The sequence below is a fragment of the Zonotrichia albicollis genome, chromosome 3 (genome assembly GCF_047830755.1).
Source record: "Zonotrichia albicollis isolate bZonAlb1 chromosome 3, bZonAlb1.hap1, whole genome shotgun sequence".
In the NCBI taxonomy this organism is placed as follows: Eukaryota; Metazoa; Chordata; class Aves; order Passeriformes; family Passerellidae; genus Zonotrichia; species Zonotrichia albicollis.
The window spans coordinates 47,347,927-47,375,249 of record NC_133821.1 but is presented as its reverse complement, the minus strand read 5'-3'; the positions used below and the strand labels follow the sequence as shown (position 1 = coordinate 47,375,249).

The following is a 27,323-nucleotide window of genomic DNA, read 5'->3' as shown; positions in this document are numbered from 1 at the left end:
GATGTGTGAGGCTTTGGAAGGAAGCAGCTGAGCTTTGCTGTACCCATTCACCACTGGTGACCTTCCTTGTGATTTGGAGGTCTCTAATGACCATACCTGGCACATCCCAGTAATTCCAGGCTCCCTCTACATTACCTTGGGTAACTGGCCTTCTGCCTCCCCCTTGTTGGATTTGCTGGATCCAAGATGCATGAATGTGCCTTCCCAAACTCCTTGTCTGAAAGAACTCATGGTCTCCCAAGGCCACACTCCCCCTGGCACTGCAATCAGGGACTGCTGCATTAGGCCCTGTACACACAGCCCAGGTGACAAATCCTGCTGGCTCCTCTGACTGCAGCCACGGGGTCCTGAAGCAGACCAGCTCTTCAGGGGCCAAGGAACTTTTATGATGAGCTTGGCCCATTATATGAATTCACACCTTGGAGCAGTACAGATCCTGTGTGGCACTCAGTTTCTGAAGCAGACAGATTAGCATGCAGATATTCCAGAGCCACAAGTCTGGATGGGAAAAGAAAACAAAGTCAAGATAGCGGGGCTAGGGTCATCATTCCCACTGTGACTACTACCAAAAGAGATTGCAAGAGGGACTTGTTTTTTTCCCTTGCATTAAGTCACACTGAAAGTTGGCTCTTTTTTGCAAAAGTCTGATGCCGGTCTGTCACCACTGACCACCACCATATCCAACAAAACACACACTTGGGGCAAGTAGGAGTAGGCTTCTCTATAAGATACTGACAATAGCTGTAGTGAAAGAAGTTGTGTGGATTTGTATAGCCTTAAATTCCATTTTATCAAACTAGCAGAAATCCATTCTAGAATATTTGGCAGTTTCACAGTAATTCTCACGTATGGAAAATAACTGATTCAGAAATAAAAGATTTTTTTCAAGATATGAAAATATCCACACTGTGCTGCTGCAATTATTCTTCCCCTCAAGAAGATAAATACATCTTGTCTACAAAAAAATTAAAATATCTATAGAACTTTTTTGTTACATTATTCCTTACGATTAATTGGGGTTTTTTTTGTACAATCCCCTGTACATTGTAAATAAATAAATAAACTGTAGATGAAATTAGATGAAAAGGACCACAAAAATAACAAAATACATACAATTATTTCACTTTACCTTAGGAGAAGGCATGTTTAAATTAACATGTTATTCACAAAAGCAAGGTAAATATTATAACTAATATTTGAGAACTCTCACAGCGTGACTATGTCGTATGCCAAGACTACTAATCTCTACAAAAATAAACTTCAGCAATGGACCCTGATTTTTCAGTGTTGCACCGTGTGCTGCTCACACTTTTGAAAGCTGAAGGAAAAAGAGTCTGTATAAAATAAAGCTGCTTCTGACTGCAATTAGCATTGAAGAACGTCTTAAAGTTTTCATAATTGTACATAATCTAGACAGACCAGCAGATCAGTGTCAGTGGAAGTGAAGCAGACAGAAGCAGTATGAAACTATGGAAAGAGGAGCCGTGGCTCGTGGGAACACCAGCCACACTTTACCCCTGCAGCAGCTGCTGAATAACCTGAAAGGTGATGTTTGCACAACCTTGTCTGGTTGGCCTCCCCCTCTCACAGCCTAGGATGAAGTTGGGTGGACAGCTTGGGTGTCTGCTGTCCAGTTTAACCTTGCTTTGCATGTCACAGAGACAGGAACCCAGCCCTGTTTAGTACCTGAGCTTGACTGTCAGGGTAAAAAATTGTTTAAAAACCATCTGGGCACACAGAGCAGCAGATCCTGGCTCTCTGAATTAAAAAAAGGGCAGACTACTTCTTCTCATGATGCACTTGGAGCAGCTCCCAGAACACCAATGTTCGAGGTTCGGAGACTGTGTATAGGTTCTCTGTCTGCTGCTCCTTCAAGGTTTGTGATGGAAGATGACGAAACGAAAATTACAAGCTTCTTTTTTTTTTTCCCCGATTTTTTAAAGTAGGTAGGTAATAAAATGCTGCTTTAAATGTAAAATAAATGCTTTCATTTCCATCACTTTTCCTCCAATAGCAAAACGTGTCTGCAGAGATGTTTAATGTCAGACTGTAGTGTGTCTGTGTTTTGCATCAGCATGCTTGAACACTGACCCTGGTCTGAGCAGGAGCACCTTTGAGGGTCCCCTCCACCCTTAATTACCATCAGCATCTGTGATGAGGTGTGGCACCATGCCTAACAAGCAGCCTCAGGTGGAAACAGGCACAGCTGCCGCCCATTTGGGTCAGAAACCAGTGTCAAGAAGCAAGCCTGCAGGGTAACAATGTGGAAAACTGCCTGGTGCCGGCTACAGGTGAGAAGGAGATTGAGGACTGCATGAGCTAGGATGGGATGAGAAGACCTCAGGAAAAGGCTCAACACCTGGGCTTACAGATGATGCCAGGCACAGTCTGAACTGATCTTGCCACCAGGCAGGTTCTAACATAACAGTAGAGAGACACATCAGCCCAGCACCTGCACTGAGAAAATACAAATCCAGCCTGGCCTTATAGCAAAGAGACTTAGCCGAGGAGGTAGGGGCTGGGTGCACCAGATAATCCAGACATGGTCTCTGATTAGCCAGATCAAAGTGACTGCTCGATTAGAACCCTTCTCAGGTTATAGTCAGTTTTGCAGTATTCACCTGAGCCCAAGAAAAAAAGAAAAGGCACGATTATGAAAATAATAATTTTTTATCCTCCTTTAACAGCTGTATTTAAAACAAATCTCTGTGACCACCAGATTGTTTCAGACCTGCCATTGTAATTCACCTAAAGCAGCAGCAGCAGATGCATCCAAACAGCAGAGGGCTTGTGCTCCGTGCCCAGCCCGGCCGTGCCGCCGGCAGACAGACAGACAGACAGACACCGCCGTGTCCGTGAGTCACGAACCGCCGCTCCTCTGCGGGCACCCAAGGGGCAGCCGAGCCTCCGTCCATCCCTCCCTGCCTCCCTCCTCCCGCGGGGGCTCGGTGTCCCTGCAGATGCACACACGCACCGGGCCCGCAGCTGCACATCGGCTCTGTCAGAGCATTGCGGGCAGCAGCGCATCCCACCAGCAGCGGCAGGGAGGCTTTCGGCTCCGCACATCAGCGCTCCTAGCAGGAAAAAAACAAGTCTGAAGGATGTGCCTCAGTGCTAAAGAGCCTGTCTGGGAGTGAGACTCTTCAGTTTGAGTCACATGTAGGTGGGCTGTAAAGAGAAGAACAGGGTCATCCAGGAAAGCAGGCGTTTGTAGTGTGACGTTTCAGCTCATGGAGCCTCTTTTTCTCATTTTGGTTGAGTTGACTTTCAGCCAGCAGCAGACAAAAAATTCAAATTCTCTAGATTCAGACTCCTAGTGTTTTGTTCATATTACAGTTTAAAATTTTATGAAAAAAAGAAAAAAAGAAAAGGAAGCAGATTCCTGTCCTTTTCTTCCAAAACAAATGTAGAATTTTCAAGGACCACAGTTTTGACCCATCAGTGAACACACAATCTTGAACTGAAAAGAAGTAATCTGAGGACAAAAGGAATTATCTACCTCTGCACAGAACCTTCTCATCTGTTCCTGTTCAAAGCACATTGATGTCCATCTCTGACCTAAAATCAAGTAGTGCCTTTACTCCTTCAGAGCTGAACTAACCTTTGTTGCCCCTCATTCTCTGCAGAGTTGCAGCCATAGCTGACAAGGATCAGGATTTTGCTCCAGGACTGTAAGTTTGATGATTTCCAGAGTTGATTTAAAGGCAACTGCAATTATGAAAATCAGAAATTATAACTGCCAACAATTTGAGTCAGTCAAGAAAACCTGAACAAAGGCCATATGTAAGTTCTTAGTGCTGATTGGCAAAACCTCCAGTGGTTTTCCTGAGTGTTTGCCAGTTTTGTGAAAGATACAATACATAACATTTTTAGGGTCTACAGGAATCTCTTGTGATTCTTTACAGTTCAAATCATCAAGTACTATGACATTTTCATCTTCAGTGTTTCAGCATTTAAAGCAGCTTTTCCAAGCCAGAATTGTACAGCTCTTCAGTCTTCTTTTGCCATCTACTATCATGTATCTTTCAAAGACTAGAATAGATTTATACTAATTAATTTAGGTCTTCTCAAAGATTGGGCTAATAAACTGAACTTTCACACCTGCTACCTTTTCTTAGGCTTTCTTAGTCTTATAATGAGGTGGGCCTTTTCCCTCTGAAAGAATTTAGGATTCATTTTTATTGCAGAGAGAATCTCAGCTACTTGACAATACAATTCAGTAGAACAAAGTCTTTTTACAAATAGTTTTGCTGAACAAAATATTAACAAAAGCAGCTTCAGTATTTCATCACAATTTGATGTAGGGTGTGTAAAGAAAAAAAAAGAGGATCCATAGTTATAACTGACCTACAAAAAGTGTTTGTTTTGATTCTGCATCCAAATCTCATCTTGTCTCTATGATCTCCAACTTTTCAGGCAGGCAGTGCCTGAGGATTAAGTTCTACCCTGTTTGGGAGAAAATGGGGAGTTTTATTAACTTATTCATGTTTTAGGTTGCTATTAAGAGCTCTGATCAGCACATCAGGGAGGTGGGAGGGTTTTCTCCCTTCTTTTAAAACTTGTTGTACAGGTGAGCTGAGGCTGAATTTGCCTCTAAACTAAACAAACCTCTTTAGCAAGTAATTTTCTTGCATGTAACCCTTTCCAAATGCTTCCACAGCGATTTTTTTTCAAGTAGCCATAATGATGTCACCAGACAGGTAGCTTATTATTCACATTACAAATAAAAATCATAAAATAGTTTTGAGTGAATTATCTAAGGAGCATTTTGTGAAGGAAAATATAGGTATCGTATTGTTGAAAGAGCTCCTAGGGATCCTCAAAGCAGGGAGAAAATTTCTCCTTCTTTTTCATTAAGTGTGCCTGCTGTAAATAAATGTTTGATGGTTTGTATTGTCTATTGAATGAAAAAGACTTAATGTGGCCATCTAGTTAGGTGTATGTGTTGAATACTTCATTAGCTAATTTTCACAGCTAAAAACCCCCATACTTTAAAGCATCTTTATCCTCTCTGGCTGTGCAGTAATCTTCAGTACATGTTAGCCTGAATCATGAAAGCTTATCTTCTCAGCAAATGAGGCTTCAAGTTCTCTCTCACTGGTAAAGTAGTTTAGCTCTATGCCAAGCTGGAAAACTTCACCCTCCCCCAGGGGTAAATAAAATCCCTACAAGCAAGAGCTCAAGTTGAGCAAGTTCTTCACCAGCTACTCTTTCCATGAGTCACACACTTCTCTTATGCAGAATCTGTCCAGATCCTTGTCTCAGTGATATAAGATCAGCATAATCTAAATTACCCTTCATAGCTGAAAACAATGCTAAGCCTAAAACTAATGAGAATAAAAGCCCTCTGCAGTAACAACCCAAAATTTCTTCTCCTTTCCTTCTGCACTTTTCTTCACTCTCTTAGTCTTCTTGCCGTTTTTCCTAGGTCTGGCTCTCTAATCAGAACAACATGCTTACCTTCTCACATTGATTATTTCTAAAGCAGCCACTACTCTTCTTAATGTTTTTCGATCAGGGAGATGCTCTTCTTATACTTTCTGATTGTGTCTCCCTCAGGATATTATGCCATTGGCACGTGGTCATTCCTCACAGCACTCCAGTGTACAAGGCTTAGACACAAACCACAGCAGTGTGCTGGAGGACACAGAACCTGGTTTCAAGGGCTAGCACTGCCTCTTAAAGCCCATTTCTAATTTGAATAAAGGTTCTTATATTGGGGAAAACCTAATGCTCTGAGCGTACTGTCTGATCCTGTAATCAACTAGTCTTGCACAGACTTAACAATTGTCTTAAAAATTATACATAACCATTGTTTCCACAGCTCAATTCCAGCAAGAATTATGAATAAGAAAATGTTTTTACTTTTGTGACTTACTAAACCAGAAACCCTGACTTGGAGAATAACCTATTTTATCCAAAGAGGGATGTACAGTGATTAGCACCTTCCAGGCCTAGGTTTTTAGGAGGCTACACGAGAAACCTTTCTTCAAAAGTAAGAAAATAACATTCAAAGTAACAGAGAATGCTTAAACTGAAAATGTGGGTGAGAAACCATGAGTGCTGAATCCTCATATTGCCAGCCCATCTGAAATACTGGGCACAGCAAGCAGAGCAGTCCCAAGGGTGAGTTTTGATTTTATTGGGTATTATAGTGATATGTGCACAAAGGTTTGTGTGTTGTCAAGAGAATCTTGTCAAAGATAATAATCCCACTGAACTGCTTGGGATGTTCTCACAGTTTCACATTCCAGGATAACTCCAGAAGTGTAGCTGGTGATGTACGGGCATTGTGGAAGATGAATGATATTCTCCTGACCTTCAGTAGTAGGTTAAGCCACTAAGTAGCTTGTTGAGTCCAAAAGGAGTTACACCAATATTCTGGCTGCAAAAACCTGTAATTTAAAGATGTTTGAAGTCACGGGATTACAAGCATACTGAAGTAACAGAAACTGTGGCACAAAACACTTTCAACTGCAGGCAATTAATGATTCTCTGTTTATCTCTTTGTTTTACTCGGTCTTTTTTCTACCTATATGTTTTATGGTATACAAGAATAAATTCATTAGGATTTTAATATAATACATGCTAATGTACTTAGAGGAAAAATCAAAGCCCCATAACAGGTTTTGCTTTGTTTTAAAATGACACTGGTGTGAAAGCCAAGGACATGGTTTAGGTTCCCTTTTATTGCTTTAGAGTGCTGTCTGGCTTTTCCAAACCATATATATAAATATGACTGGATAACCTGGAGATAGGAAAGCACTTGTTTAAACATGTGCATGCCCACAGCACCACAATTTACAGAAACAGAGCTGGCACCGTGTTCTGACACAGAAATTTAGGGTTGCACCACACTTACTGAACAATTGCTCTAATGTTTGAAATACAATGGCTACACTGTTTTGTTTCCAAGTTCTTTAGGAAAAATCACTACAAATTTTTTTGGTACCATAGTACCTCTCTAGATACTATAGAAAAGTATTCAGTGTATTATTTCTCCATTAGCTGTTACTTATTATACTCTAAAAAAATCTTGAAATTAAAGCTTAGGTACAACTAACTGGCACTTAGGGAAAAATCTTTGAAATTCAGTGGAAATGCTTTAGTAGCCTGTGGATTCAGAAGCGGCAGGTGGAACACAAACAAATAAAAAAGGCTAAGAAAAACCTCTAAATTACATATACCAGTTTCATTGTTACAAGCCAGCAAGTCAAGCAAGCACTTTGTTTTATGAGGTGTTACCGAGTCAGAGGAAAAGGGGTCAGGGGACTGTACCAAAAAGCAGCAGTGCAAGGTAATGGAGAAAACCCCCACATTTGTCCCTGTCAGAGGCCAGCTCCCTGTGCTGGTTGCAGTTGTGATATACGGTGATATACACTATATAAACACAGCCTGGTGCTCCTCAGCCCAGAGAAGCTGACTTGGAAAACCCCACATTTTCCCAGCTTAGCCTCACAGTTTTGCCCTCCATAATTCTACATGGATCACTGTCTGGTCACTTCTGCACATGGCCCCTCTCAGGGGGCAGCTGTGAAACAGAAAGGTTTTGGTGCATTTTGGTTCGTTCCAAGCTTATTTCTTGATGGCAAATCACACTTCTGCTTTCTTGGTATCCAAAACTGATTTTGTCATCCCGACTCAAGGAAAGTATCTGTGTGGGACTAAGGCACTGAGCACACAGCTGCCAGAAGGTATGACAGGATGTACTAACCTGTCAGAAAATCTCTGTAGGACTCTAAGAGAAAGAAAATATCCTTAGCTGTTAAAAATCACATTTTCTTTAAAGAGACACTGAAAAAATGTGAGCCAAAAAGTGGTATTTTCAGCCTTGGTCTTTGCTGCATTTGACTAGGTAGACAGAAATTTTGATGGAGTTTCAGGAATGCTACAGCATTTTTTTTTTCTTTTACTTTAGCAGTTCTGAGCAAAAATGTCAATTTATCTGGGTTTAAGTTGACACTGCTGTGGCTCATTGTATCAGGTTCATATGTAACACTGTCTATTTCTATTAAGCAGCTTATAATACTCACACCTATGCAATACTTTTCATTTATAGACTTCAACACACTGGCACAGCTGTACCCCCATCTTACACAGGGGACAAGTCAAGGAAAGCAAGGCCAACACTGGACTTTCTAACGCACACAGCAGTTTGGGTGGCAAAAGGATGTCGGATATTACTTGGTTTTTTCCTCTGGTGTGCTGGAAAAGGATTTAATTAGGCACAGTGGCCTTCAAGTGTGCAGCCATTTATGGGGCCGAAGGCTCACCAGGGTTGCTGTGTCTCGCAGGCACAGCTGGTTGTGTTTTGGGGGCAGGGGCTCAGCCTGAAGTGTGAAAAGCCCCCAGTGCCACAGCCCCGGCACAGCACATCTGCTGCACCCAACCACTGCCTGCTCCCACCTTACTGGGGCTGGCACAGACATGGAGGGGAGAGACACACAGCCTGGGAAACGTTGGTGCCATGGGATCAGAGGGAACGTGAAGGGGAGACTCTTTTCTTGTGAAAAGAGAAGGGGAAAGGCAGAAACTTCCAGGACAGTGTGAGAAAATGCATTCAGGGAAGAAGAGGTGGGACATGCTGCACCTAGTACATGAAAGCTTTGATCCAGCAAAGAACATAAACACTGCTTAGGTGTCCTTTTAAATTACAGGAGCTGGAATACAAAGATGCCTGAGCTTTGCAGTTTTAACACTTTTGCACTCATATGTCTGTCTCTTTTCTTGCCCTGTGCTGGAAAGATTTGCAGAATTATAGTCCAGTTCTCCTGAGTACCATGCCCAGGCAAATGGAAGCATAACAGGACAGGAAGCCAGCCCTTCATTACACAAGAACCAGAAGGACCATAAAGCAAGATCCCAGGGTGAGGCTGCCAGCAGTGCAGCCCTTATTGTCAGGAGCAACCCAACCAGCCCTGGGGCACAGGCACACCAATGTCATTTCCACAGCCTCATTTTCACTGCCCCACCACTTCTTTGTGAAGCCGACACTCTCTTAATTCCCAGCCTCCATTTATGCACCACCACTTTATACCGACTCCTTGCTTTCTGCGTGAGAATTTTCTTTTCACCTTAGCAAAGTTCAGGCTTTTCCTGAGTGGATAACATGTAAGTCAAGTTATCTGCAAGGCTATTAGCGCTTCACTTACAGATTAATAACAACGTCTATGTTTTTACAGGACTGTACATCCAGTGTACTTCCGAGTACCTTGTAGTTGTTAATATAAATTTCTTTTACAGAGGTGTAGACAATGGTCTTGTCTTAAATCACTAAAGAAGGTGTGATGTTTAAGAATTATTAACTAGACTAATAGATTTATCAGTTTAACAACTAAGCTTTTGCTCTAAAAATATTTAAATAACATAGCCTTAACATTAAGACTTTTAAAATTAGATATATTAGAGAAAACACACTTCAATAACATTTTAGAAAACACCAAATATCCGAATGTTTAGTCTGACGGTGAAGCTTATCAGTTTAAGGACCCATGAAATATTGGCACACAGTTGCTTGATAATTAATCACATCCTGGCTCATGTATTGAACATGAAATTCACACTGGACCCCTCTATTGAAAACAAAATACTTTTTATGTGGTCTAAGTTTTAAGGGATTTGTACATTTACCAGTTAAACTGCTAGGTAAAAAAAATAAAATTAACAATGAGCAGAAGTACACTCTAAAATAAGCTATCAGGTGTCCAAATACTCAAAAAAATCATAATCTGACTCTTTCTAAAACAGTTTAAGAAAAGTCACAGCAGCTGTTAGGTTCTAATTTCCTTTCAAAATTAGATTATTAATTTAGATACAACTAGAAGGTAAATTTGGCTATACCAGTTTAAGTATCAGTCTCCATATAATGTTATTGTTCCCTATTTTGCAGCAATTCCCTAATTACAAAGAAATTCTAAGTTGCTGGAAAGCTGTGCCATCAGACAGCTGGCTCAGCCAATCAAAAGCAGGATTTTCTTTTTAAAGTTAATATTGCCATTCATGGCCGTGGGCTGCATGCAGCTCTAACCCAGCTGTTCAGGATAACAAAGGAGCAGACAAAGGCACATTTCACCCTTTCAAACCTTCCTCCTCTGCTTCTGCTTGGCTTTTGCTCTGGGAAAAGACGGGAGGGCACAGGCTTTTGGCTGGGACACAGCCCTGGGAGCTGGATGAGGGACACCCCAGGCTGGAGCAGACCCCTCCAAGGGCTGCTGCCCCCTGAACATTCACCTTAACCATTCTAAGCAGAGAGCAAATTTCTGCCTGCTGGTTGGAAAGGAGAAAACCAAAACCAGACCCTGCAGCAGTTTGAACCCTTGGCCATGTCTGAGTCTGAGTGAGTGGTGGTACAGAAGTGCTGTGACACCTCTCTGTGCATGGGAGGTACGCACAAAACCCTAAAAATACGGGACTGTGAATGTACTGCAGAGTCAACAGTAAGCGAAATGCTTTCAGAAAGTCCTAAAGGGAAGAATGGAAAAAAAGCAGACCAGCCCTCTGGGAACTCTGCTTTCCTAAGTCATAAAACCCTCAGTTTTCCCCGTCTGGAAAAGCTGTCCACAATGCGCAGAACAATATGCTTTTATTTTTAGCCTTTTATACCAAATAGCCATGAGGAAAACAATACCCCGTGTCAAATGTTGTGAGTGGGCAAAAGTACCATCTCATAGTTAAGACAGATATGCTTTTAAAAGCTGGAGTTTGAGACATGAAATTGAAATTGTTCAACAAAGTTTACAAGTATATTTAGTATTTCAGGAACATGTTTGTGTCTTTAGCTAAAACATGTTTTCAAACTGCTTTAGTTTTTTTATGCTATGTGTAAAAAATATTTCATGTTCTTCACTTTGAAATTTACAAAAATTTAGAATCTTAAAAAAGTCCTGAAAAATGGACATGACAAATGTGTTGTTAATAAACCAAAAAAATTATTTTATTGAATAAAATGGCTTGAAATCAAGCCAAACTTCCAAAATGGAAAGGAAGATACATTTTTCTTCTTTTTCTGAAGGCATCCAACAGTGCAGGAATGCTTTGTTGAAAATCTAAAGATGGACAAAAAAAATCAAAAACTTGGTGGAGCAGCAGACTGCATTAATTAAACCACAATTCACTTTGTGGCCCTATTTGGTTTTGCATGGTCACGCAGTATATTCACGCATGTTGTATCTAATCCTGCTATCACCAGATAGACAAAACTCCAGACACCAGGAATTTGGTTTGGCTAAGTCAAGCACAGTGACTTATTTCAGATGCTGATCTGTTTCTTAAAAAGAAGCATTGTTACTTTTCCCTGTACATTTTACAGCCCAGCTCAGCTGAGGCTCAGTTGCGTGGGCGTGCTCAAGGCAAACCTTCAGACAACACCCAGCTCTTGCAGAAATCTATAAAGATGGTAATGAGGCTTTGCCTGGGTGTGTGGCTCTATCTGCAGCTGAACTGTGTCAGAGACTGAAGCTCCTGGGCACCCTCCCAGCTGCTCACTGTTGCTTCTTGTTTTTTTCACTGCCAGAGGTCACCCTCTTTGGAGATGTGCCTCTGTCACTGCATGCTTAGGTTGGCACTGTGAAATGACATAATTGTCACTGCCATGACTGCTTCATCATTGCCAGCTCTCAGTAGGCACTCACGTTACAGACAGGGAAGAACTGACTTGGCCAGAGGGCTGGCAAACACCTGCACCCACCGGTGTGGCCCAGGCTGCTGCAGGAGCTCAGAGTTTAGAGCAGCACAAAGCCATGGGAGGCACCTCTCACCTCGAGGGACTGGCAAACCCCTCCGGGTGCAGGAGCCCCTCTCTGCACCCTCCCTGAGGGATGGAGACCTCTGCTCCCGCTCACTGGGCTGCTCTGTGTTCTCAGCCTCTGCTCTGCCATAAATGCAGACCCTCTCAGATGCCAATCAAAGGCAACCTTTTAATCTGGCACAGCACAGGATGGGTGTTCAGGAGCAGACACAGACAGGGTTTCACTGCATTAACACCTGTGGCAGTGTTTCCCAGAAATCTAACAAACTGTAAGGGGAAGAGGTGATAAGAGGCAGGGTAGTTTTGGCAGCCTGCCACCACAAACTGGTGGATGCTGAATTTATGTCACAGGCAGATCCTGTGCAAAGGTCACAGCAAGCTAAACATTAAAAATCCTAAAAGGTCCTTGCACAATTAACATTTTAAATATAATGTATATTATATAAACTGCTGTGATTAAAAGAGGCCAGGAACAGGGAAAGGTAGCCTGCAGCCAGGATTGTGCTAATTAAAGTATACAATAGAAAAATTAATCAAGTGAACTTAAGGGTGGGAACGGGCAGGAGGAATGGGGAAGACATGACATAATCCCCTTAGTACCATGTGATATTCCAGTGCCCTGAAAAACGGGACAGGCAGGCAGAAAGAGAGCAGTCCTGCCATCCTGGCTGGGAAAAGCTGTCTCCACCAAGGCAGGGGTTCTACCTCGGCTGAAAAGCCACAGACAACGTCTCTGAGTGGCCACACTGCACACCACAGCTGGGATACTGCAGCCTGCAGCATCATGAGCCCATGAAGGCCTTGAAGAGGATGCTTTCCAAATGTAGCTTTAATAGGGGGTTTTGTTTTGCTTTTTCCTACCTTGGTATTACAGACTGAGGGTCTGAAGTAAGCCCTGTCTTTAAGGGAAAGTCTCACTGTGAGTAAGCTCACACACTAAAGCTCTGTTCCTGCGAGCATGGCAATGTTCAAAGCTCTTTCTGCAACCAGCATTCCTCTCTACATTTTTCAGGATACCCTAATGATAATATAGTCATCCTCCTCTTAGTCACAAGGCTGTTTGGGAGATGGTATCTCTGGGTCTGAGGTGGGGGAGCATCTGCCAACAGACTGTTTTAGCCAGGAAAATCCTCTGGCACGGAGGGTGAGTTCGGGAGCCTGCCAAGTACAGAGCACTACAAGGGAGTTTATAAAGAAGCAATGAAGCCTGTGCATGCTTCTGCCTTCCTTTGCTTGCTGCTATGGAGGACCATCCTTATGTTGCAGCCCAGCTCCTGGCTTGTTTTGTTTACATCTACCAGCTCAACTCAGCTTCCTTTTCTCTCCCCAGCTGATCTTGCTGGCAAGCTGGGCACTACTGAAAAATCCTTTTTGTCTCCATTCCCTCCTCCTCAGCACCACCCTCGTGTGTGGCTGTGAAACTCCTTACTTAATTCTTTCTGTCCCTTGATGGTGATCTGACATCTTTATCAGCCTCTGATGTTCAGTTTCTGGGCATGTAGCACACAGCACCTTGGGGCTGGATTTCCCTGGCAGGAGCCTGGGGAGCTGCCAACAGCAGTAATGAGGAAGAAGGATGGAGAATCTCAGCCAGATTCTGCCACATGAATACACCATCTTACAGTAATTAGGAACACAGCAGCTTGGATATACATGCCCTTTACACTCTGCTCACTACTCACTTGCATACTCTATTTTTCTTAGTATTTTTTTCCCACTGATCTTTTGAACTGTATTTCAGAGCAGCTCCCAGTACCAGCAGTAGGATAAATAGGGTAGTCCTGTTCAACTTTAATTAGTAGTTTGCAGCAAGGATAGCATTCAAATATCAGCTCTTACTATCAAAATTACATAAACTTTCTTGCATGCAAGCACCCAGTCAAAGGAATGCATATGCCCATACCAAAAGTTCTTTCAATACCTTTGCTGGCATCTGTTATATATTGCCTGAACAAAGAAAGAGAATGGATCTTTTCAGCCATATAGCCATTCATACCTAAGGTCTTTGTTTCTGGGGCACAGGAATGAAGCTAGTCCCCAGGAAGAAAAAAAAAAGGTTAAAAAGACCTCAATGTAATCTTGTTTCCCTTCATGATTAACTGAAGTTGGGAAAAAAAGGGATCTCTTTCATGAGCCTTAGGTTGCTGGAGACATATTGGAGTCATGCTGCTCTGTCCGCTGAACAGGAGCTCCCAGTGTGACACGCTGCTAAGAGAGACAATGCTGCTCTGGGATACAGGAGCAGATGCCCAGGGCTTGTATCCAGCAGGATGGCTATCGGATGTCTGCACACAGTCCTCAGCAAATACTGCTGCAATACTGTCCTGGCCTAGTGCCTGCAGTTCAAAGGGGATGCTGATAAATTACAGTAACTTCAGAGAAAAGCCACAAGAGTGTTTAACATGGACGCAACCGATCTTCCTTGTCGTATAAGCTCCGTACCAAAATCATTGTTTGAACAAAAGCCAGCAAAGGGGAATTCCAGGAATAAATCAGAAGAAGACAAAATTGGTGCCCTAGGAATCCCACTGCTCACTGCATGGAAGATGAAACAAGGCCATGACAGAAGATGGGTTGGGCACTCACCTCTTCCATAACCATGCCACAGTCCTGGCATGAGCTGCACCTTAACACTTCCATTTCATGTAGCTGGAGCACTGCTGATCAGTTACCTGGAAAATAAACATCATCTATGAGAAAGCCCATTCATTACAACTGTTTAGCTCATCAAAAGGAGCTTAAGGACTGAGTTCAGAGTCTGATACACAAAAAAAGACTTTGATAACAACTGTTTCAATTCAGTAAAGGAGAAGGACTCTAAGGGTTGACTATGAATAGTGTCTTCATTTCTTAAGGTGAAAAAACTATTTTTGAATGTAATACAGCATTTGAAATTTTGAAAAAGAAAGTTCATAAAAGCAGCCATAATCTCATTTCCATTTTCTTTCTTAAAGCTCTTCACATCCCTGTGAGCAAGTATTGCTTATTCACATGGTAAATGGCTGTAGCTGTATAACTAAAAGAATTTCATTAAAAATATTCTTTTCTCAACCCTACATTGGAAAGAACAAATAAAAATTTTTATGCCCATTTCTAACAGAAATTTATTAAACTGGAATAAAACCCCCACACCCTAATCTCTAAGCAGTCCAGCTACTCTGGCAGCTTGTCTCTTTTCTGATGGCAGCACACAGTTACTGACAGTACAAACCTACCAGCAAATTGTGCAGGGCCTTCAGACTTACTACAGAAAAAAACCCAACAGTTCAGAAGCCTTTGGCCAGGATGACCCCTGCTAGCAGTTTTAAAATGTCACAGTGGAATAAGGCACAGAGTGATTTTTTTGCAGTCCAGTGGTATGCAGAAGAGCTACTAGGAGATGAAGAAAAGCAGGCGATTCTGGGAAGCCAACACTTGCATTACAAACTTTTAAATAACATTCAATGTATTTTTATGAAACAGCACAATCCCTCTTCCTTGGCTTCCTTGAGAAGAGGCTAATAGGAATCACATGACAATGATAAGTGCTTCAGCAACCATTATTGTGGCTAGTGGGGTTTGAAAACAACAACAGAATTATTGTATGTTCCTATTAAATCCTCTTTGTCGCCCTTGATAGAATTGATCGAGTGCTCTTCAGCGAATAAACACATTGGTGAATGACTCTTTTTCTTGGTCAGCTGTTGTGTTGACAGGACTCTTTTATCCTTTGAGTGGCAGATGGTATGTGTGGCTGCTGGGAGGCAGCAGACAGAAAGTCAAGGCCAGGACTTAGGGAACAGGCTAAGAAATGCCAGTGGAAGCTTGTGCAATGTGCGAGAATCAGCCAGATTCAGAAGGGAAGGAGAAGCCCTGTCTAGTGTCTGCTGAGACTGATTTGGGATAGCCATTGGGATTATCTTCCTCATGACACACTTGCTTTATAAGATGCCATAGTGATTTCAAATGTTTGATTTCCCCAGCAGTTTAAGAAACTGTCCCAGCCTCCTGGAAATCAGATGCTGCTGAAATACCTTGCCACAGAGGACAACACCAACACAACAGCAAAGGGAAGTGCCACTTTTTCACATGCAAACCTATTAGAGGAAAAGTGATTAGAAGAATCTTCCTCTAAATTAAAATGTTGCACATCATAACCCTCTTGTAAGTCAAAATGTTTGAGTATTTTTAGTACCACTCTACCAAATTAAGAGGAGCCACTGAAACCAGTAAATCACCCTATGCTTGCTTTCTGTACTACACCATGCCACATCCAGCATGCCTGTGGTTTCCAGTGACCAGAGAAGGAGCAGCCTGTGAAATTAAACAGGTATTTTTTCCTCAGCAGAAACCTTTTGTTTCCCATTTCCTCTAAGGCACCATCCTGCCTCCAAGCAGGGGACCCAGCCCTGGCATTCCAGCACCATCCCTACTCTCCAGCGCCAGCTGGGCAGGGAGAGTTGGTGCAATGAATTTTGCAGCTACTGTCTGTGAGCACCTGTCAGTGCCACTGACCACATTCCTGGGACCTGACACACACTGGAACACCTCTCCTACGCATTCTTCTCCTCCAGTTTTGGCTCATTCCAGTGCTTTTCTTAGAAAAACGAACAAACTATGGTTGTATTACTTTAAAATGTAACGCAGACATTTTGGCCCCTCAGCAAAACATCTTTAGAGTCAGATACTGTAGAAATGTACAGAAGATATTTTGACCACCAGAGGGGGCCTGTATTGTCCCAAATTTAAAGTAAAGCCAGAAAAGCGTGTTTTAGGAGAGAAAGAAAACAGCAAGTACGTGTTTGTACCAGGGTAGCACCAACAGGCATGAAGTAATGATCCATTCATTCCCTGAGAGGAAGGGAAAACAAGTTGGTGTGGGGTGAGCAGGGAGTGCTATCTGGTACCCACTCCATCAGCTGAGCTCAGAAGGTATCCTACAGAGGAAATTCTGAGTTTTTCTGTGAAAACATGAGTTTTCCTGTGAACCTGTATGTGAAATACAATAAAATTATTTTGGCTGTTGGTTTTAGCTGCTGCCTCCTCCATGTGCATTTCAGTACAAACAATGCTGTAGATGCAAGTCAAGTGTTCAAGGTTCTTACCATATGTCATAGTATTAATATCTGTCTTAACTTCAAATGGGACATTTTTGAAACATCAATATTTTATCAATATTTTGCATAGATATAAAACAGGGTTAGGTATCCCAAAGTACAAACAACAGACTTCAGAAACACAGTTTCCAGTAAATACTTCTAATTATAGTGAGAAATCCTAGCACAAAATTTAACATGTAAGATTGGAAAAGCCTAAAAGAAGAATTTTTCACCCTAAGAAAATGAACTGATCTACAACTGAGAGATACCATTTTCCAGTACCTACTTAGTTATTGTACTGTATATCTCAAAAGTATTTGTTTTCCCTTTGTCTCCATTTTGCTTTTTTTATCTGTGTAGAATGAATACAAACCTTGTGTAATGCCATACCCCGTGCTTGCAGTCTAAAGCAACTTTCAAAACTCACTCATATATCATCATACCAATAACTAGGCAGCAGAAATTCTAATCCAGCAATTAATGCAAATAATCCTGTTTATGTTCTGTGACTTTTGCAGCAGACCATCTATACAAAACAATGGCATTAACACTACCACACACAATTTAAAAAGATGGGAAAGTTACTGCTGTTTGAATAGGAATTGACAATCTTGCATGTTCTTGCTTGGAAACATTGTTCAAAGGAAACAAATCTTCCAGCTGAAAGCCTCATTCCTAGAGTCATCCAGTAACACATAAATAGGACCACTTAGACACAGCATTTGTCCCACACTCTAACTTATTCATCTATTTGTAGCGGATATGAGACCTTGTGGGTGGCCTGACATGGTCCTCATTCAATTTTATTTAATTACTCACTTGATTTCACTTGAAAGAACTATTAAAATGGCATCTTAATTGCTCAGTATTATCCAGATTCTTTTTCAAAGCCCATAAACTGTCAGGGATTAAAAATGATGTCACTTTTCTGAATTTCCTATTCAGAGGGGAAAAGAAAAAGAAAATCTCCATCCAAGCCAAAATAAATACATAAAAATACACAGCCCTTGAGGAGGGGGCCAGCTCTTTCCCTCCCCCAATGCTGCACTTCTGCTGTAAGCAGGATTTGGGGAAAGCAGATGAAGCACTACAGCCATAAAGGTTTAGGCAGGAAAGGAAAGTCCCATTTGGGATTGTCAGATCCTGGGTGATGGGGTTTCACAGGCACAGCCCACTCCACCCCCAGACACAGAACACTGCCACCCCAGGGTAGATGAAAGGTCCATCCAGCCCAATATCCTGCCTTAGACAGCAGACAAAGGCAGATGCTTAGGAGAAGAATATAAGAACAGGGTGCATTCAGAGTGATTCCCTCTCCACATACTCCCCTCTCTTAATATCCTCTGTGTTTCCAACAATCAGGAGTTTAGGGATTTCCTGAGCCAGATGTTGCATCTGGATCCCTGTTTTTAATAATCAAACAGAAATAGAGACCCTCTTCTGCAGGGGCTTGGCTGTAGCTGCAGCCAGCCCAACACAGCAGCAGCCACAGAGAGTGGCTGTACCATTCCCTGAATCTACAGAACATTTCTTCCTTTTTCTGACCTTCATCTATAAAAATGCTATAAATTCAGGATTAGCCCTAAGAAGAATTCATAGCCATTAGACTTTATAAAGATAGATTATGCCATCAGCAGTCTTATTAAGAAATCTATTAGTTGAGTGGAAAGTCCTGTTTTTACATGCACAAACACATGAGCTACATCTGCAAGTAGATGCTAACTGCAAGAGATATGGAATCTACCCGTTAAAGATCTTACATATCACAAAAGTTTGGTTAGATATTTGATTCAAGTGTACTTCAATTTATCTGGGAACTGGAAAACAAGAAAAAAAATAAAATAGATAAATGTTGGTATAGAAGCATGGGGCACTAGTGAATTGGGCCATAACTTCCCTTGAAGCACTGCAAATTCCTTGTACAGCAGACATCCCATAATGACTATGAGGACCAGCTCTCATGGATCCAGAAATTAGATTAATTTTTATCTTTGGAGAAGGGAGGAAGGCAACAGAGAATACCACCCTCTTTTTTGTGCTTGATGTCCATGCATAGCTTTGCTTTTTCTTTGTTTAATTAACCAATTTGAAAGAAAAAGTGTCTTTTATTTCTGCTTTAAATAAAATCATCTCTCTTTCTTCTCCTGATCAAATGCCAAACACTTTTTAAAAAAATATTTATTTTTATAGCGTTAACTCAAAAATAACTGAACTCTAGAACCTGGCATGCAAATAGTTCTAATCTGAGTGTACACACATGTTCAAGCTTGAAAACAAACTGAGTAAGATAAAAATAAAGGTGTTGGTAATTCTGAATATGGCTGCTTGGCATCTGCTAAGACCTTTAGAATGTCCTGATTTAACTCCCCCATATTTTGTGACTTATACACCTGCCTGATCCCCATGCTCAGAAGGCTCTGCAGAGACAGCGGGCAATGGAGGACAGCGATGCCTCACAGTTATCCCAGCAGAACCTTGAAGACAGTGAGGGAAAAGAAAGAAGAAATTGCCTAAGTACAGACACACTGGAGAGTGCTTAGTTTCAAGAACTGCAGCTCCCAAATACTTTTGTTGCATTTTGCTACTTTAGGCTCTGCAGTTGACTCTTTGGACTTTAAGCAGTTCCAGTCCCTCAGTCACTCAGTGTATGACAATATACATCGTTCAGGTCACACCACATTCCATTCCAGTGAAACAAGAGCATGAATGACTAATTTTGTGATAATTCAGCTCCTGATTCATCAGTGTTTAGTTACATGTTCACCTTCAAGAAAGAAGGATCTCTTTCACATATCCAAGCGGCTTACTTAGTTGGAGTTTAGTTTGGAGTTTACTTGCTCCAAAACCCAAAAGCCATAAACCCTAATGCCCTCAACTGGAGTTTCCAGTATTTTGAAGCTGCTTAAGGGAGACTCAAAACTGAGACATTCCCCCAACATCAGGGTCAGACATCCATTAGGTAAGGATGTGCACGACCTCTCCATTTCTCCCTTTCTTTCTCAGCAGTCTTTAAAGATATCTTCAAGGAGCTGGGATCCTCTCAAAACCCTTCCTGTCTCATGGAAGATTGAGGGCAGTGGAAATAGTGCTCACTACCTTTCAATCACCACCCCTTCTTCTTTTGCCCTTCTGCCCAAACTTTTCTGCACTTCCTCTCACAATCACCAGTTCTGCCATCCCTGTGCAGCAAGAGAGTCTGTCTGCAGGGCAGGAAAGGGAAGGCAATGCACATGGGGAAACCAAAATCATCCTCTTCTGTGAACCCCCTTCAGTTAACAATGCAAGAGACACCTTGCCCATCACTTTTAGCAAGCTAATTACTTTTAAATGCTACTGACTGAGCTCCACGTTGCCAGTAAATTCTTTAAGGTCATGAGAAAGTACTGCTATATAAAGAGAAATTGTCACAGACTTAACACACTGATACAGAGAGTCAGGACTGCCAGAAATGCCCACCTGCACGTCCCAGGCAGTGACTCCTGCTGGAGCCAGTGTGCTACCTCACACAGGGGTGTGCACAGCACTCAGCAAGTGTCCAGCCTGAGCCCTGCTAGACTCATGCTGGGCTTCAAGTTAAACATTCATTCACTGAAAAGAAAAGAATGGGCAGCTCTGGGTACCAAGGAGACACACACATGTTAGGTAAAATAGGCACTGACAGTCTTCAGAGCTCCTGAGGTGCAATGGATCACCACCTGGAAAGTCTTTTCTATCATATGAAAAAGTGCACTTAAATGATATCTGAATTTTCTGAGCATGAAGCACGGACATCTTCTCTCAAAAAGATACAAATACTGAAAAATTTCAAAGCATGTTTTAACTCTTAAGTTGGATTTATCATAAAGAAACATCTCTGGTTTATAAATTAGGAATCAGCTTTTTCTTAGGCATGAGTTAAAATCAGGAGAAATTGATCCGTTTCCTCTGTGCTTAGGTCTGTGTATACATGCACACACCTACATACAAGACCAGCAGCCATAACATATGTTTTATCATTTGAAAAGCATCCTTCTCTGGGAAAATAATGGGGAAAATGGCCTTTCTCATTTAATTAATTAGAACTCAAATGGTTTCTAGTTTTGACATAGCTCTTCAGAAATGAGTGTTTCTACCTGTGACTTACCTGATTTACATTCTATGTCACTTGAAATTCAAGGAGTCATTCATCTTTGCATCGCCTACTGGCATGTGCTGACTGCAGACACAGTCCTGCAAACTTGCACCACTCCCATCAGTCTCAAGAACTGCTTTATTTTCCAAATGCAGCAATAACAATTCATTTCCAACAAGACAGTCCAGCAGTTGGACTTGCACTGTAACCAGAACTGTCAGTGGAAGCAGCATATGTTCCGACTAAGAAACTGCAGATCACTTCAGGCCTACACAAAATAAGGGGAAAAAAACAACCCCCACTAATTAAAAACTTGCCTTGCAATATAATGGTAAAGATTTTTTTTTCCTGTTTGTTGCTTGCTAGATGTTACAGGATTCCAGCACATTTGCACAGCCCATGGAGATTTTTGACTGTAAAGTTTACAAGAGACATATAAAATGCATCTCCTAGCCTCTGACACAATTTATTTTTAACTAGCCCAAGTGAAAGCACTAAAATTCCCTGCTCAGCACTTGAGGAATGAGTGTCTGACAAGGAATGCAGCACAATTGCCCCCAAATAACTTTGCCCTGACCCACCAAACACAAGGATAAAACAAATGAGATGGTTCTAGCCCCTCCTCCTTTTCTGAGAAGTCAGCATTCTCCACTGAAAATAAACCAGTGTCAGTAAGTGACAATTCTGGAATTCTCCTTGGGAGTTAAGTCCCAGCTGAGACACTAAATCACTTCATGAGAATGTGTCCTATTGCAAAACATTTGTATCAGGGTCCCATTGCAGTATCCTTGGGTGCATTCCTTTTTTAATAAAATTGACATTTTATTCCACTTAGGCACATCATAAAATTGCCACCAAATAATACTTCATGTGGTAGTTCTGTAATAATCAAAGAGACACTCCAGGCACTTTATTCTAAATGTTAGTCCTAATCCTCCAGGCAAATACTAACGGATTGTAGCAATTTGGGTAGTCATTGGAGCATAAAAAAATGAACTTTTTAAAATACCTAACGCTTGAAAAGCAAACAAACAAACAAACACAATAGTTTGCTTGTCAGAACACAAACAACTTCCCCACAAAACATCTGAGAAAGAATGAAAAGGCAGAAGTTTGGACAAATCCAGTTTAGTCATTGTGTGCGAGTCTCTGCCTGCAGGAGGAAATTTTGGTGCTTTCCTCTTTTTTACTGACATGACTGCTGCTGCACCAAAGGATCAACAAAGCAAGCAGTAATGTAAACAGGAGGAGACAGATCCAGCAAACTGAAAAGCATTCCCTGTTTTCCTGCTCCAGGATAGAGGATACCATAGCTGTCAGTAGATGGCTTAAACCCAAACTACTGACAAACCAAAACTAGTGAAAAGCAATTGTAGTGACAAACACTGGCTATGTGACAGGGCAAACACAGACACAGAGCTGAGCTCCCCAGGTGAATGGCCCCATCTGCAGCAGAGAAATGATGGCACTGTGCTCTGTGTGTTAACTTACCTTGTAGGAGGCAGAACCCTCCCATTTCAGTCACGGCCACATGGGCACAACTAGAATTTTACTTGTCACCTGAACTTTTCCAAACTTCCCCTGAACACAGGAGACTACATGGTTTTGGAATCATTAAACAATTTTAATGTGTCCTTTTCCAATTAAGTGGTTGAAAACAAACAAGCAGACTGACCCACGCAAGCAACAAGACTTTAATTTCTAATTTTTCATTACAATCCCTTTCTTCCCTACTTTCAGGTGATGAAACTGCACAATTTGATCTTTCCTTTTTGGAATGGAATGCTTGACCACATTTAGACCCTGGACAGCAAGATAGCCCAGCTAACACATCCAGGGAGTCACTGCTGAGCTCCAGGCAGTGACGGAGCTGCCCTATGGACCAGCCTGCTAGGACAGCTGTCAAGCCCAGCATGACTTGACCTGGTCTCTTCAGTGTCCCAGAGCATCCTGCAGCTATCCTGGCTCCCAGAGGCTTTTCCCCATGAACCTGGGGGAACAGGACATCAGCTGCCCATGGAGTGCTGCACTCATACACACCTCCTGCCAGGTTTCCACTGGGAGCACTGCCAAGGAGGCCAGACACAAGCTCAGGCTTTTCCTCAGGTCAAGCCATATACAGTAAGTGCAGGACAGAGCTTACCTGTGCCTAAGTGGTCAGGGCAGTCATTTGGGAGGAGAGTTCTGGTCTTGGCATCTGTGCCAGAGATCATTTGTAGCTTTTTTTTAATAAACAACAGATCCATGCATATAGACATATCCACACAGATATCCACTTAACTGCCTGAGCTTTGGTCTAATATCTGCTGAGGGTGAGTACCCTCAGCTTAACGTGAGAAGTGGCACATGGTCCCAAATGAGCACCATTTGAGGGAGCCAAATCCATGTTTGCACCAGCCTGACCCAACTGGCTTTGTGGTAAAGGTGCTCAGCTTGCTGACTGCACTGGGCCCTTCTGAGGGCTGCAGGACCATGCCAAGAACTGTCAGCAAAGTAAATGCTTCTGAGGCTCCAATCAGAGGTGTGCAGAATAGAAATCCAGACACCTCAAAAAGAGATGGACTTGATGACTATAGAACAGGGAGAAGCAAAGTGCTACTCCTTTGTGGCTTTGCATTTTGGTATTTCCAGTTTGAACACCTATGCCTTTCATGGGGCTGAACCTGAAGCTCAAAGCTCACAGTAAATCTTACATGTGTTACCAGACAGGAAGCACACCATGTAAATTAAAACGGCAAAGTACTAAAGACCAATCAATTGGAGGCCTCATAGAGAAAATATTAATGAATTCTGTGTGCCCAAAGGTTTTACTTGAAGTATTTGAAGGTGATTGAAGTCCTCTGATATCCTGAGCTTCAAAATCAAAATGTCACTATAACTATTTCTTGAATACTTTTCTGCCTTTTCCCTCTTTCCAGATGGAGAATTTTCATTAAAAAAATATTGCTTACCTAAGACTTCATATTTATGCTGACTGTATGCTAGAAAGGAGATGAGATATATCAAACATATTTTTCAAAAAGTATTTTCAACCATGTAAGATAAAGGATCACATTAGTTACCTTTATAACCCCAACAAAAATGGCAGCTCATGTTTCTGGTGATAGAAGTGACCAAACATACTTGGTTTCTGTCAGCTCTCTCAGCTCTGGAAAGAAGAGACAAGCAGTTGAAGCACTGTTTCCTCTCTCCTTAGATGTAGTTCTCATGTGTCAGCGTGGTGTCTATGTTAAATCACAGTCTCTCATAGGATATTATCATTAAGGAGAGGCACATGGGAAACCAGTAATTGGTACTAAAACTTGATCTTTCACCTCTCTTGCTGGTAACTGAACAGATCCCCCATTTCCGGGCTTCATGAGATACTTCAGCTTTTGGACAACGTTCATGCACTCTGAGCTTGTGACACACATTTTGGTGTTAATCTCATTTTGCTGAGCTCATATCCTCACCTCAGTGCAGGCACTGCTGTTCACATTATAAATACAGATGCTTTAGTGCTGGACATAATGACATAACAAGATCCCATGGCTATGAAAGAAATTTAGGTAGGTTCAAATTGTAAGGCATGCATATTTCTACTGTGAGGAAATGAAGCATTTGCTTCAAGTTTGGGTGAATACTGAATTTTTTTACAGCTGGCTCAAATGTTCTAGGCACAAACCAAGAACTGCAGGGTGAAATTCTATGGTTTGTTCTATAAGGAAAGCTGAAAGAGATGAATATTTATAACCTCTCCTGGTTTTAAAATCTACCAGTTCTTTGACCTGTGATCAGACTGCCATCAAGTTTTTTGGAAGAGTTCTCCAATCTATTGTTTTCAGACAATTAAAATTTTGTAATTTTGAAAACATGTGCCTGTTTTTTAGTGTTTGCTCCACTTTTCCTTTCCTTCTTTTTTCTTTTTGAGGGAGGGTGTGGGGGTTGGGGAGGGGCAGGGAAAGAAGAGGGAAGGACATGAAATGAAATTAAAAAACCCCAACCTTCCTCAAAAGATCTGCTTAAAATGCCACCTTACTTTGTCTACTTTGGATGCAACTCTGGGTTTTATGCATTCATTAGAAGATAGTACAAAGAATTTCTTACTACTGCTTAACTTTGATTTTGTTCTGAAAGGCAATTAAGTATCTTGATTCAAAGATATTTAGGTGACTTATTTCAGCAGTTAAAAGATACTTCAAGGGGAGCATGTGCTAAACATCTCTGCAGGCATTGCTTACTGTGTTAAGGATTTACTCAATAATTGAAAAAGTAGACTCCTATTCTACTTTTTACCTTTTTTATTCTTAATTTTACAAATAGTGAATCAGCTTCCTCTGACATGGGACATATAACATTCTGTATACAATGTTCAAAATAGATAAACCATCTGAACTAATTTCCTCTTTGACTTCCTATAATCTAAAGAAGTAAATGCATATCTTTGACTTCCTATAATCTAAAGCAGTAAATTCATATCTTTTTCATCACCTGTCCTTCATATGGGGAAGAGCAGAAGGTAAAGATCTGTCCAATGAAGGAATCTGCAGACAATTGACTTTACAGCAAACCCCTCAAATGCATAATTCATTTTCCAAACAAGATCCTGCCAGAACTGGAGAGTTTGTATCTAAAAACATCCTGATGTGATTTTATCCAGCAAACTCATACCATTATTATTCTTGGCCTAGTTTCCTAAGATATTGAAAAAGTGTAATCATTGCATGTGTCTTCCCCTAATAACTTCTAAGGACACAGCCAACTTCAATCACCCTTTAAGAGCAACGGAGATGTCAGATGTATTCAGTTCCACAAGGCTGCTAAACTGAAATGAGGAGAAGCTCCACTGTAAAATGGCAACAGTTTTAGACATTGGTAAATGTGAAATATTGTGGGACTCCTAGATCTGGGACAGGTTTTGTTGGCATTTGCAGTGTAGATCAGATGAGATCTACCCAAAAGATAGAAAGCTATGGATTGGACCTCAGTAATGTTGCTGCCCATAAAACTGTAGAATGAAAACATTTTTACATTTTTTTAAAGACAAAAGTATTTGAGCAGTCCCAATCTGCTGCACACCAAATTGCTGCCTGCATCTGCCATCCAGGCTGCCTGCTAATTCCATAGAAAATATTGCCTCTGCCTCCTGAGAATCACTGCAGAATTCCCTCTCCCCTGCTTATTAAGGAGAGGACCAGGAGTTCTACTACTGTGAGGCACTTCAACCCAGAAGCCATGGGTTGAAACTTCTATCCCTCTGTCACCTCTGTTCTGTGAGCAGGTCCCACAACTGGTCTCCAGCCCTGCTTCCTAAAAACAGCTGGACAGCTAATCACATGAGCCATAAAATCTCATGCAGTAATTTCATCACAATTATATTTAGATTATTTCATGGCATTGTTATAGCTTCGGTTTGCTGTTGGAATTCTGTGTCTCTACCTTCTTTTCTTGTAAGTGAAGTTCTCATCTGCCAGCTAAAAAACATAGAATTATGCTCTATCTATAAGAACTATAAAGCCACTAAAAACACACTGAATTGAAAAATGACCCAGTCTCTCTGTCAAGATTTTTCCTGGAACTGATAAATACTAGATAGACTACAAGAGAAATTGAAAATAAACTTTAAAAAATGGCTCTAAGAGCAAACCAATTTGGACAGTCTTATGGAAACTTAGAAAATCAAGTTCAAGCCACAGAGATTTAAAATAAAAAGGCAGAAAGAGCAGATCCTTAGATTCTGTAAACACATAGAACATAATATTTGTTTTGACTGAAAGATTTCCCACTATATTTTTAAAAATATGTTTACTTACATAATACAAAATTGTATGTACAAAGAATAATGTACATTTTCTACCCTGATATCATCCACCCCATCTCTCAGATGAAAACCAATTGCACTATATGCCTTAAATATTTTGTCACTGGAAGATTAGCTAGAAAAACAAATGCCTAACAATTTTATTGTTCAGCACTTGAAAGAATTCTGGTTTTCATTACAGCAAAGAAAGTTATAAAAGCTGCATTTCAAAGACTGTGTATGGTACCACAGACTGCCATTGGGTACCTGAATGAAGGCCATGGTGAGAGTAAATCATGGCATATTTGCATCAATAGTCACTGGATATTTGCTCTCAATTGCTATGGAATTAAAGTCTCTAATAGCATCTAGAGCACAGACAGTCAAAGCATTAACCATTCCATCACTTTCCTTTTGTTCTTAATTAGTTAAGATGACACAGAAGAAGTCATCTCTGGCATTGTGAAGGCCTATATATGTTGCCACACCACAGCTTCTGTGATTCTAAGCAGGTCATACCAGAAAAAGCCCAGCATATCAAGAGGTGGGCACTAGCCATGCAGCACCAAACATCTCACAAATCTCATCTGTGTCCTGTCAAAAACAAAG

At 41.4% G+C, this 27,323-nt stretch overlaps 1 protein-coding gene across 1 annotated transcript in view; it reads right to left on the bottom strand.

Annotated features, from left to right (window-relative positions):
- Nucleotides 1-1,012: 1,012 nt before the first annotated feature.
- Nucleotides 1,013-27,323, bottom strand: part of TTC27 (tetratricopeptide repeat domain 27) — a 161,005-nt gene continuing 134,694 nt past the window's right edge. Inside the window, exons 20-21 of the mRNA XM_074537324.1 lie at nt 14,333-14,418; nt 1,013-6,395 (exon numbers count right to left, since the gene is read on the bottom strand). Of these exons, the coding sequence (XP_074393425.1) occupies nt 14,374-14,418 (45 nt within the window). The 3' untranslated portion in view covers nt 1,013-6,395; nt 14,333-14,373. The remainder of the gene's footprint in view (nt 6,396-14,332; nt 14,419-27,323) is intronic.